Source organism: Lynx canadensis, chromosome A1 (assembly GCF_007474595.2).
Source record: "Lynx canadensis isolate LIC74 chromosome A1, mLynCan4.pri.v2, whole genome shotgun sequence".
Taxonomy (NCBI): Eukaryota; Metazoa; Chordata; class Mammalia; order Carnivora; family Felidae; genus Lynx; species Lynx canadensis.
The window spans coordinates 51,267,060-51,280,961 of NC_044303.2; the positions used below are offsets into that span (position 1 = coordinate 51,267,060).

The 13,902-nt window shown below is 32.9% G+C and overlaps 1 protein-coding gene across 8 annotated transcripts in view; it reads right to left on the minus strand.

Moving 5' to 3' along the window:
- Positions 1-13,902, minus strand: part of MYCBP2 (MYC binding protein 2) — a 283,331-nt gene that overhangs the window by 54,581 nt on the left and 214,848 nt on the right. For 4 of the 8 annotated variants that reach the window (XM_030312209.1, XM_030312183.1, XM_030312218.1 and 1 more), the window contains 2 exons: positions 11,188-11,310; positions 8,351-8,530 (listed from right to left, as the gene is read on the minus strand). In XM_030312209.1, coding sequence (XP_030168069.1) covers positions 8,351-8,530; positions 11,188-11,310 — 303 coding nt within the window. The remainder of the gene's footprint in view (positions 1-8,350; positions 8,531-11,187; positions 11,311-13,902) is intronic. The other 4 variants (XM_030312235.1, XM_030312173.1, XM_030312194.1 and 1 more) reach the window with 2 other exon arrangements.

Consider the following 13,902-nt stretch of genomic DNA (forward strand, 5'->3'; position numbering starts at 1 on the left):
CTGAGCTGAAAGAAAGTAGTAAGGGTATAGCTTTCTTGTTCGTGAAATAAAAAATTGGATACAACATACACTGTTCTCGAAAAGGAAAAGTAATAATTGACTGATTCCTTAGTGTGGCCAAGATTAAAGATGGACTACTCAAAAACCAAGAGGTCACTCCCTGCAAGGTATGGACTATGTATTACATGTCAGACATTATTCTGAAAATTGAAGATAAAGAGATGAATAGATATAAAGTCCATGCTCTCATGGAACTTATCTTCAGGTAAAAGGAGGGACAACAAGCAAATATACACTAGGTCAAGTGGTGATGAACTCAGGAGCCACAAGCATGCAGATGCTGAGTGACAGTCCATGCCTGGAGAGGACCAGTTAGGGAGTGGGGTCCAGAAGAGACAAAGCCCTGGGACATTCCTAGGAAGACAGAACAGAGGAGGATGCAGAAAAGAGAAATGAATAGTCAATGAGGTAGGAAATATCCAGCAGAAGGTATTTCAGGGAAAAAAAGAGCCATCACTCTGTCAACACTGCTGATACAGCAATAACATGAGATCTGAGAACTGAAGACTGAACTTAGCAAAACAAAAGAGACTAGAGTAATTTCTGTGAATAAGAACAACGGCAAGGACCCCTCGGAGTGGGTTCAAGAGAGAAAAGCAGGAATGTATGGAGAAATGTGACAAACGTGCCCTCAAATCATCTTCACCTAAATTTTAAAAAATGTTAAAATTTTTAATGTTTTTGAGCAAACCTCTTTTTGAACTCTATAAAAACCCAAAGGTACCAGGTGCTGCAAAAGGAATTCTCATGCTATTTAAATCTCATTTACTACAAAGTCTGCAACTCTCACTGAAAATATCAGTTAGGAGGGTACCAGCTTTCCACTGGAGAATTAATTCAAGGGGAATTCAACCTGCGAATGTAAGGATACACTCTTGTGGCTTGCCTGCCAAAATCTGTGAAGACAGGGTTTAGCAGGAGGACATAGAAGCAGAAATCAGAATACTATCATAATTAGAAGCACCCATAAACATAAATGTGAAAAACAAGGACATTTGTAGGATAAGATGTTTGAGGTTTAAGGACAAAGTCCTGGAAGAGGTTTTGAAACCAGAACAGCTCTGGAGTCTCTTCACTGTGTTACAAAGCCTATAAAGATTGAATTCCTAACATTTTTTGAAAGTCTAAAAAAGGCTGTTAAACACCTAAAGAAATTAAGCTGGGACAGACAATTGTTCTACGCATTTAATTTTTACAAAATTTGCTCATATTTGAACATAGTCTGATATAGTTAACTTTTTAAAAGATTTACATTTTTCAATTTAAAAAGAGAAGCAATCCTTAAGACATACATTGGTATCTATGAACAAAAGAAAAAAACATTGATTAACTTTCAGGCAATTTGTTGGAAACTATATAATCATGTTCTTTTTAAAATCTGATTTTATAGGCAAAACAAACAATTATCAAATTCACCTCTGTGGAATTTTGATTCTTTTTGGTACAACATACAGTTCACTAAAGAGAATATTAACAATATAAAAAACAAGATTTTTCTCCAGTACTCAATGAAGTCAATGTTGTCTATCTGGCATAAAATATCCCCTTATTAACAACAAGGTTCTTCATATGTCATTTATTCTTTGTCTTCTTTGTTTTTGATCCCAACTATTAAGTTCCCTGGAGTACTTACTTAGTTCATTTTATGATCACAGCAACTTTGAGAGTCTACTGTGAATTGTATTTTAAAAAATCACTCCCTAGATGCTACTAATAAAAAAAACATATAACTTTAATTTTTAATAAGGAAAGCATTCTCATTTCAGTTTAACAAGGACAAATTGTGGTTCTGCTGTGAATATGAGAAACTTGACCTTGCTCCTGGGAACATAAACTGGAAAAATCAAGGCATAGGTCACAATCTGGTGGCAGTACACAAAACTGCAGTTCTGAGATTTAAAAGGGAGATATATTCTTTTTCTTTTTTTTAATGTTTATTTTTGAGAGAAAGAGACACAGTGCAAGCGGTGGAGGGGCAGTGAGAAAGGGAGACACAGAATCTGAAGCAGGCTCCAGGCTCTGAGTTGTCAGCACAGAGCCTGATGTGGGACTCGAACTCGTGAACCATGAGATCATGACCCCAACCGAAGTCGGATACTTAACCGACTGAGCCACCCAGGTGCCCCCATATATTCTTTTTCAATGTTAAGTCAACAATAAGCAATGAACAGAAATATTAAACAGAATATTAGAAAGGGCAGTAGAAATACATTATATTCAGGAGGTCAGGTGTCTAATCACATCACCCATGTCACTATCCTGAGACTCAACCAGGGGAAGTAGTAGTGATGGAATTTTTTCCACAGAACATCTCAAAGGAGGCTACAAATAACTGGCAGAAATAAACTTCATCTATTTTTACTTTTTGGGTCTTCTAGTTCTCAATATCAAGGAGGCAAGTACAGCGGTTATACATTTTTTAGTCCTAGAATTACTGAATGCAATCCTAACATAGATATTTGAAAGAACTTGAGAAAGTTTTATGAATATATCTATGACAATGCTCAAATTTCACTGTATTCTGTGCATGCTTATATATACCTACATTTATGTGTATGTATATGTATTTGTTAAGATATAAGAAAGAAATCTAATTCTATAGATCTTTCCCAAGCAATGATTATAAAATTTCACTGGGTTTATAGAAGAATGATAGGGACAGTGTTCCTGACCTTCTTTACCTGATTTAAATTTCACTGTACATTTATATTCTGCTCTGAATAGAATATCAGATATTTTTGACATTATTGATGCCTATAATAGGCAGCAAATGGTTAAATCTAACTTGATATTTGGCAATTATTTATTTTAAAAATACCTACTTTTAAAAATAATAAAAACTACTTTATTGGTTTTTGAGACAATATATAAACATTCAACATAGTCAAAAGATGACAGTAACTGAACAAAATGCAGATAAAAAATAAATGTAATTAAGTAAAATTATTATTCCCACTTCTGTCTAGTAATATTTTGGAGAGTTTAAAATAAAGTAATAGTAATTATTACACACTCTTAGCTAGCAGCTGTCTGGACTGACAGCTTTACTGATTATCACTGCATAATCAGTACATCCAGAATCAGAAGAAAAGTGGAATTATGTGAATGCTACGGGAGCTTAAGAAATGGAATAGGAAATAAAATTTACTCACATAAATATTAGTATAACTAAATGAATTATAAAATAATGAAAGCTGGAATAAAATTTCCAAGTGAAGGATAAAACAGAAATAAGCTTTTCACTAGAAAATAACATTAACCTACATAGGAAAGTCGGAAGGAAGATGATGAAACTCTGTTAAGGTGGATAACCCCCAAACACAGCATGTGTCTAGATGACTTCTAAACAAAACTGCACCTGCATAAAACATACTCAGAGCATATTACTGAATACACAGTAAATTCCAAGTAACTATGGTTAAGGAATATACAAGATTAAGGAAAAGCATATCATTTCAGAGTTTGTGATGGCTGACCAAGGAAAATTCTGAGCAAAATTTGATGTGTATATATAGTAGGCCTGAGAAAGAATAACTTCAAAACATTCCATGAAAAGGTTAAGTATTACTCCTTAAGCCAGTAATGTGAGGCACAGGAGGGCTGAAGATGCTATTAAAAATAAAAATCTGGCTCTCCACAAATCTTATTAGTTGCAAAGTTAAAAACGGTAACTACAGATCAGAGAAATCAGACACGTAACCATGTCCTGCCTTCAGAAGGATATAACACTTATGTAGTACAAAGACAGCTAAAACTGAAAACAAAACGAAAAGGTTTTTAGGATAAGATACTTCTGTTTGAAGAGAGAAGAAAAGAGTAGGCACATAAATCCAAGGTTCCATCCATGCCACACCTTCAAGTAAACAAATGGACAAATTCTGTGGTATGATTATAATGCAGGACAGAAATGACCTCTAGGTCTTGGAAACAAAGCTGGCCTCTATACTAACATTCATACTAATATTTCAACATAGTGTTACTCTATGAAGAATCTACCTCAAGACAAATAATAAAGTTATACTGTAAAAATGTAAACTGAGGAGAAGCCAGGAAACCTCAATTGTCCCTTTCCAAATTCCTTCCTGCTACTCCTCCACACTGAGAATAAACTGCTCGCTCTCAGGCTGTGATTTCTTCTAGTCTTCCTAGGAGCATAATAGATGTTAAGTGCTTGCATCAAAAGGCAATAATGATATCAAGTGATAACATTTACTGGGCACCCCGCTTTATGGATGAAGTAAACAGGGCTCAGCTGTGTCACATAACCTACCTAAATAAAGCCAGTGAGTGGCTGAAAGGGAAATCTGAGTTTTAAGTTCTTTCCATCACTTCTTTCCATCTCTATAATGAACACGGTGCTTTAGTATATATTGGTATTCTCAAACCTAAATAAATATGCATGCAGATACTCAAGTGGACATTTTAAGTCACATGTAGCAAATGTTCTGTCTCATTTAAGAATGTGGCATACAGGTGTAACAGAAAAACTTGTTGCAAGATAACCTAGAGGTTTCCTATCTGGGCTTGAAAGTACTGTTATTTTGACATATGTTACATATTGAAAATGTCTGGGAGAATAGTAAATTGTCTTAATTATCATTTTTTCCACAAGAAAAATGAAAATAAACTATTAGGCCTCCTGGACAGTAGATCTTAAATGCCTCAGTCATTTGGAAGTTTTTCAGTTTTGGAGGATCTCGCTTAGGTATAAACTCCTAATTATCATTACTCAGTATAAACTCAGAATTATTAGACTTTGTATTGTCATATTATAGTGGTTTTAATTAGTACTGAAACATTCTTCCTCTTCTTTGAACATATACTCTAATATTGGAATACCTAGCATAAAATAACAAGAAACACATGATCTTAAATTCATGGTTTACACAGAAGAAAGTGATAATCTTAGTCATCTAGAGCCAATAAATATTCCTCCAATGCCTATGATGTGTAAGACCCTGTCAGGGGCTATGCGACAGAAAATGATACTTTAAAAGGAATGAATAAAGACAGTGAAAATAAGCAGTGAATTATTCTTACAGAATAATGGCAGAGATATCATTCATAACTTCAGTTCACTAGAACCCTATTGCAAAATCTTACTGATAATTGGAAATAAAAAAGTAAATTAGAGAAGAGTAAAGAAAAAGCCTATATACACACTTCTCTCCCTCCCTCAGACCTATACACACATAAGACAAGGAAAATTTGTAATTTTATTTCTGTAATTATTCTACTTCACTAGAAGGTTCAAATAATATGTGTGTATATGTAAGTTTGCTACTATAAAAAAGTACCAAATTATTTTCATGTAACAAAATAAGTACCAATTCCAAAGATTAGTGAAAGCTATGCCTCTGGGAAAACAAAACTAAAGAATTATTGATAATTACACTCATAGAGGTTCTAAATAAAGTTAACATATGGGGCAGTTTATATATGTCTATGTAGAGTTTGTATACTTAACTGGGAACTTGACTTATGACACTTAGGAAATCTTTTTTTCCTCTCCAACTATGCTACATTCTGAAAATTAAACTATAAAGTATAAATAAACAACCCAAACAAAGCTAATACTCTAGACTCGGTGCCAAGACAAATGTAGGCAGAAATTTTAAAAATATGTATCAAAGGCCAGTTTTGGCAGCTTTACTCAGTACGCAAAGCTGAATATTTAAAACATGGCCTTTGTAGTCAGCAGAACTGGTCTCACACTCTGGCTTTACCATTTTACTACGTTATTTCTAGGGAAAACCATTTCTACCGAGCTTCTGTTTCCTTACCTGTAAAATGGAGACATTATCTTAATTGAGGATGTATTAAAGTGTTTAAAGACAGTGTTTAGCACATAGCAGTGACTATCAATATAAGCGAAAAATTAGTATATATAGTCCCCTATACATAATGTTTTCTTTTAGTATCACAAATGTGTAAGACAACAGTGATTCTCATTTTACTAATTAGTAATGAGAAGTTCAGTATGTAGCCGTCTTATATTGTTTTTTTTTTTTTCTTAAAGTTTATTTACTTTGAGAGAGAGAGAGCGTGCCCCCTCTGTGCCCCTGTAGCCATCTTCTAAAGCGAGGTGAACTGCTGGTGTGATGGATGGCAGTGAAGTTCAGGAAAGAATACCTTACTCAGGTAGTCTTAACAATAAGCACACTCTGCCATATTTAATTTTCCCAATATGATGTGATGAATAGCATTCAAACTTACTTCCAAAATATTAAAACTATTTTAGATTCCATACTTTTTTTTTTTTTTTTTGGTCATACTAAAAATTAAGAATTTTGGTTTCTGGAATTTGTAAAGTAAAACTTCAGTGATATTCTGATGAGAACTAAGAGGTTTAGAAGAAAGAGCTACATAATTCCCACTGTTGGAATAGAGACAAACGATGATTCAGAAAACTGGTAACTGAGATATGTTCAGGCCATGATTTCAAATTTGCTCCAAGACGGTGGTAAAAGAAAGCAGTGGTACTGATAACACTCAGACACAAGATGCATACAATTATTTTGACACAATGTCAGTTGGAAACCTATTATTCTTTGAGAGAAATAAGCCTGATTTTATTATGGTCTTTATATTTTGAAATATTTTATTAGATAATTTGGTAAAACAAAAATAATTACACTTTTCTTTCTTTCTTTTTTTTAATTTTTTTTTTTAACGTTTATTTATTTTTGAGACAGAGAGAGACCGAGCATGAACGGGGGAGGGTCAGAGAGAGGGAGACACAGAATCTGAAACAGGCTCCAGGCTCTGAGCTGTCAGCACAGAGCCTGACACGGGGCTCGAACTCACGGACCACGAGATCATGACCTGAGCCGAAGTCGGATGCTTAACCTACTGAGCCACCCAGCCACCCCACTTTTTTTTTTTTTTGAGAAGACTTGAAATGACTTTTTGTGTAGAACAAAAATGTCCTTACTTTTTTCTGTTGTCTGCTGCTGCTATGACATTATCAGAGTCATTTCCTGTTTGAAATTTTATATCTAATATGGATTTTCTGCCTAATTATGATTTTTTTCCTTTTTGTTTTTTCTCTTGTCTTTACCTTTAAGACTTCCTGCAATCTGGGCATATATAAATGTAAAAAAACTACTGCTTCATTAAATGAGTAAACTAAGTTGTCACTTCTCTTTCCTTCATCTGTAATGCTTACCAAAGAAGGAAAAAGCTACTTCTCACACATGACACTGTCATATTTCCTTGAAATTCTTCTTTTAAGACACATTCAATATCCATATATATAGACAAGGATTGGCTAGAAATTGATACTACTTATATTTCCAAACTACTTACTTTCATTAAACTTGCCTAATGTATAGTGCAATCCCAGAAAAGTTTATACTCTTGTATACTCTTTATCTAAGGTAGATAATAATATCCTAATGAGTAACATTATTTGCATGATCTGGGACTTTCATGAATTATCTCATTCAGTGAATACGTTTATATATTGTACAGCCGATAACATGAACTGAAAGCCAAGAAGAATATATTGCTGTCATACCACAAGAAGCTTTGAGAAGTTTATGTGGAGGCCTCAAGCAGTTATTAAAAAAAAAAAAAAAAAGAACACTTGGTTAAGTGTAATTTGTTTGGGTCTATTTTCCAGATCAATGTGAATTACATCATGGATGGAGGGCTAGAGCAATCTTAGAAGGCATAGCTAAAAGCAAATAATCACTTTAACACATTAAGAACAAGAAAAACAACAACAACAACAAAAAGCAAGAGAAGAAACAACAATTTGAGAAAATCTGGAAACCTCAAGTTGCTATACATTTCACAGATACCAAATTCACTTAAAAGAAACAAACAAACCTGCCCCGTACTACCTATCCTCTACCCACTGGTATAGTGAAATAGGTCTATTCTCTTGGGGGCATCCCTCAGTAACAAAAATCCAGTGTAAAACAATGAAAGTTAGCTCTGTAAGTGATGCTTAGTATAGTCATGCATTTTATATAAAAAAATTTAAATGAAATGTTTTTCTTAACATGCTTTATGTATGTATTTGCTTATGCTGGAATTAGAGAGCATAATAGCCATACTTTAATAACTATACTTAATAAAAAAATGTGTGATTAAAAAACAAATGTCTTAGCTGCACAATGTCTTAGCTCAGAATAGCTTAAATCCTTCAAAAATGTGGAAAGGGATAACATCCTCATGAAATAAAATCAGTCAAGTGAGTTGATAAATAATTAGTAACTGATAAACAACTCAGAACAAAGCTTCAGAAATGGTTTGATGAGGCAGGTAAGGCTGACAGACTTACTCTGAAGCTGAGGCTGCTGGAAGGAAAGGGGCTGTCCGAACACAAATGGGCTGTGGACTAGGGAAGAGGGAGGTTTTGCAGCTTGATCAAAGATGGAAGGAGCTGGGAGATTGGGCCGAGACTGAATGGAATTCAATATGGCACTCAGTTGGTCACCTGCAGTGGGCAAAACAGTCAAAACTACAACTTGTTATTAATTAACATCCAAAATGGCAAAGAATATGGTGCTTTATGACATTCAGATAAAGTTAAACACTAAATAAAACTATGCCAACTCAGGAATGAGTGGAAGTTGGTGATCATTATTCTCAAATTAGGGACCAAATGTTGTTATGTTGTTTTAATAATCTTATATAACAGCCCACCTATGAAAACAAATTCATGAAAATTTACACACAACATTGAGCAGCAGTGTGGGGGAATTCAGAGTCTATGAAGAATCTATGATAGAGAGGTTGACTCAATATCATACAAGTGTAAACTGAGATCTAAGCAAATGATGTTTTCTACATAATACCTAATAAATGACTAAATAACTCCACCTCATCTGCAGTACTCTTCATGCAGAAAATAAGCAAATAATATGAAAACGTTTTTTTAAGTAAATGTAGAACTGAAGGGAGGCAAAGTATATGTTATTAACTTAGTAATATATTTACATTAGAGTCAATAAATTATTATTTTCTTTTTTTAAATTGTTACTGCCAAAGAAATTATACTTCTTAAAGCATGAGCTCCTTTGCTTGGATGGATAATATAACAATCTTTAAGACTTATAAGATAAAAAGGAGTATGAGCTATCTAATTGGAATAGTATCTCAAGTATGAATTCTGACATTCTCCCTTGAAATTACATACACAGGACTTTAACAGAAAAATATTTTTAAAACTATGAAACAATATAATTAGATGGATGATCCTTAGCTTCTTCTTTAGGAGATTATATGTATTAAATATTTTAAATAATACTGAAAAAGAGAAGAAGAAAAAATATATCTAGATTAGTTGATGTAAAAACTGGAACACAGTACCTTTCCAGCCATATTCCCTAAATATAATAAAGTTTCTTAAGTGAAGACTTCAAATGAAACAGCAAGAAAGAATAGACTTATATGGAAAGAACTGTATACATAGCTACATATGTCCACTTTTCAAAAATTTATGTTGTAGATTTCAGGAAGGATTTTAGAAATTATGAAGAATTTTATAGAATTAAGAATAGAGAATTTTTATAAAAAAATTTCTTGATCTTGGACAGTATAAACAGTTAAAAAATGGGAATTAGTTTAAAGGTAAGTTCATTAACAAAGGTCAGATATATTTAATTAGATTTAAGTTTCTTAATATTCCTTTGCACCATCTAAGTATTTTAAAAGCCTATTAAAAAATACGAACAATGTAAGCAAAAATTACACTTTTAAAAAGCGGTCCTTCATTATTTCTATTTAATAACAAATGTTATCAGCAATGTTTGTCTCTTAAAAGTTGATTTACATTCCTACGATATTTAAGTAAATTATATTTTGAAGACTGATTTAAAGTGAGAGCCACCAGTACAATTTAGACACTTTAGAGACTGACAGCATACAATTTGAATTAAAAATGGCTCCAGAACAGACTACTAATGAAGTAGAGTAGTAGTAAATAAACACTGAGATTTTAATTTAAGGATTGATAATGGGAGAGAGAAAAGGACATGAAGAAAACACCATCAAGCATTTCCCCTACTTAAGTATGAAGGTCTAGCTCAAGTTAGTTGCAATCTGAGCTACCAGAAATGAGCAAGCAGGCAGTCCCCAAGTCTGCAGGATAGACCAACACAATAGAGTAGGAAAAGCCAAAAGGAAATCTTGTAGCTAGGCTTCTTTCACATAAATACTTTGTGGAAAGCAATAAAGATATCAAACAACATGTGGTTTTATTTTAAACTGAATATCTCCTCTACATTGATGTCATTTTGCATTTTATTGATGATTTCATTATTTCATTTGCTCTGCAAGTCTAATGATGCTGTATTTGTTCCTCGAAATCAAATCCTATGAATTAGTGTAAATGACATTTTACAGTAAAATTATTTCCATGTAGGCTATCTTCTCCCTCCTACCCATCATCCCACTTGTATGCTACTTGCTGACGATACGCTGATTTAGAAGGAGTCAGGATCATATGTATAGAAAAGAAAAGGAATGTGTCTGAATTTTAGATGAAATCCAAGTATAAATTATTCTGAAATAATTATTGTTTGGATCGTCCATCATGTTGGTCTCTTCTAATACTGCAGACAAAACCAGCTACACACATTTTATTTCTTTGGCTTGGGGTTTTTGTTTTCCTTTTTACAACTTTCTGATTTCATTATTCATACCAAACCCGAATATTAGCCTATTTCACATAATTCTAAATTAACTAAGATAACATGGGTAAACATTCAAAACCATGTGTATGTAATAAAGCTGACATGTAATATTACTTAAAACATTTTGATTTTAAATGGATCATTGTGAAAGGTTCCTTTTTGCTCATTAACACTACTATTAATAATAAGTGAATGATAAAAACAATAGTTCTTTTACTAGATACAGTGTCATTGAATTTATGATGTGAATTCACAGTGAGTATCTTTAAATAGGAGCAAATAAGCAAAAACTACAAACATAAGCTAAAACTGGCAAAAATGACACTCTAAAAGAACACCTTTGCAAACATTTTGATTGTTAGTTTTCTAGGAACAAACTTTAATAAAGTTTTGTGGGTGAACAGTAATAAAAATGGTTAAAAGAGAAGGTAATAAAAATATTAAAGTTGGGTAGGTAAAAGACTCACTTTCAAACACCTACCTTTATTATTTCCAAGTCCATAATCAAATCCTTGGGCACTGCAACTTGCCCCTTTATTAAAAGCTTGCACTGAGAAAGGGCTTGGAGGAGGAGTCTGAGAATTTTGATCCAGAAGAACTTGTTCTATAATAAAAGACACAGCTATAAAATTAGTTTCTTATATGCTATTCCCCTATTCATAGAATGAAGAGAAAGTTGCCAAGAAATACTTTATGATGGTGAGATTTTAAAACCTCACATTTAGATTTGATAATAAGTCTAACAATTAGGTCATTGATACTGACAAATTATACGACAAATCTTTGTTTTCATTATCAAATACACAGTGAAACTTAGAAACTGGATATGGTCTTATGAAGTCAATTTACTTTCATTGTGGCTGGATACATCATTGAATGCATACTAGTATTTTTGGACCAGGAGCTCCAATTTGTGACAGATTTATACAAGAGCACTTTATAAAATAAAAATGGGTACCCTATAAACCAGAAATCAAAATATTTTGTGTATTAGCACTCAAATAGAAATGTCTAAATATATGCTCTTTTTTTTTCCTATTTGAATAATGCTAATATACAAAATATTTTTAGTTCTGAATGTAAAAATTGTGGAAAATTTAACTTTTAACTTATTTTTACTTATTATATAAGGACATTTCCTCTAAATGAAAGGATGATAAATCAGGTCACATAGAGCTATTCACACATGCTCAAGTCAATAAATGTATCGTAATTCTTATTTCAAGGAAAAAAGGCAAGTATTTTATCCAGTTTACAACATAAATTAATAAACTAAGGTATCCTTTATTATCAATGAGATGGCCATAAGACCTTGTATGATATAATACTAAAAACACAAATACCATAATTCAATAGTCATATTAATGCCAGCTAAAAAAGGGCAAAATAAAATCTGTCAAATGCAAGGTAAAAGGAGAAAAAGTATCTATTCTATCAAAACAACTTTACAGATAATGAAGTCTTGAGTATATTTTTTAGAAATCAAGATCTCTTCAAAAAGAAAATGGAACTAGAAAATGTGGTGTTTTCTTCCACTTGCATTTTCCTTTCACTTACATTTCTAGACTTTTTTCAAGAAGTCAATCCCCCAGCACTTCTCTTAGGCAATAGTGTTTAGTGTCAGATATTTCAGCAGTGGAATAGGTTTTCTGGAAAATACTCAGGAACACTAATCTGAATGGGAAAGACAGCATCCCTCTCACCCTCTAGACTCAGAATGGTCTCAGCATCAAGTATAAGGTCTGTTTTTAACCAGACCAGTAACTTTGCCTACTAGCTTTATTTGCAAATATCAAAGACCTAGAAATAATTTTTACCAAGAACAAAGTTTTGTTGTACTTCTACTACCTCATACAAATTACTATAGTGCCAAATCCTCTTACTTCCACATTAAATACAGTTACATACTAATATCGACGAGCAGACTATTTGGATACAACATCAACTAATCGTAGTGATTTTCAGGCACTAACTTCTTAACACTTTTTCCTGATCACCCCAGGTCTTACGTTAAAAACTTAACATCACTTTATATAAGAGCAAAGGACCATTAAGTGTTGATAGAGAGAAATTTAAACTTCTCTTACACTGCTTTTAGGGTTGAATATCTTACTTAGCAGAAATAATATACTAATTTAAGAAGCATTTTAACTAAGAAGAACCGTCTACCTTCTAAGTATATAGAAATAAAACTCTCCATTTAAAACTCAGTCTTCAGTATAGAGGGCATTTTACATTTTAATCATAACAGCTAACCTTACCATCTGCTAGTTTTATGTTATTATTTGTTCATTTGGATTTCATATGGAACTTATAAATTATTTTCATTTTGTAAACGAGAAAACTGAAGCACAGAGACGTCAGGTTAACTTGGCCAAGGTTACACAACTGAAAAGCTGTGGCGCTGGTATCTGTACCCTAGCAGTCCAGCTCCAGAGTTCACTCTTACACTTAAGCTATATTGACAGTTAAAAAAATAATTAAGCTAGGAAGTTACTTTGATAGTTACCCAAACCATTCTCATATTATTTACCTATGTCTTATATAAAGCTGACCTCACTTTATGTATTTTCATTTATATCAGAATATGCATATATAGTGGAAATGTTTAGGAACTTCTGAGTATGTAATATATATATTAAGTATATTATAAATGGGAAGGGTATTTTGTAAAATGTCTAAGTTTCATCAAATGAAGCCGTTCTCATTCTCACAACATAATGAAGAATAGGTATACCAACCCAGAACATTATTTTACAACCACATCAGCTGTGATTACGAAGTGTGTCTGTAAAGACAAGGGAAGTAGCAGGTTCTCAGATTCTATTCAATGATTACTGACACAGAGTAGTGTGCTGTAATGAGCACAGCATCTCAAATACAAATGCAGTTTCTGGCTCAGGTAATACATCTGCCATACATCTAGCTATATAACCACAGGCAAAAGTCATTTCAAATCCATGACCTTTAGTTTCCTTGCCTGTAAAATGAAAATTATAGAACTTATTCAAAGGCTTATTGTGGGGAAAAAAAGGAAAAATGTTTAATATATACTGTTAATACAGTAAAACCTTGGTTTATGAGCATAATTGTTCTGGAAACATGCTTGTAATCCAAAGCAGTCATATATCAAAGCGAATTTCAAGAACCACTGGCTAAGTTGTGATCATGTGACATTCGGCGTTAGGTACTACTT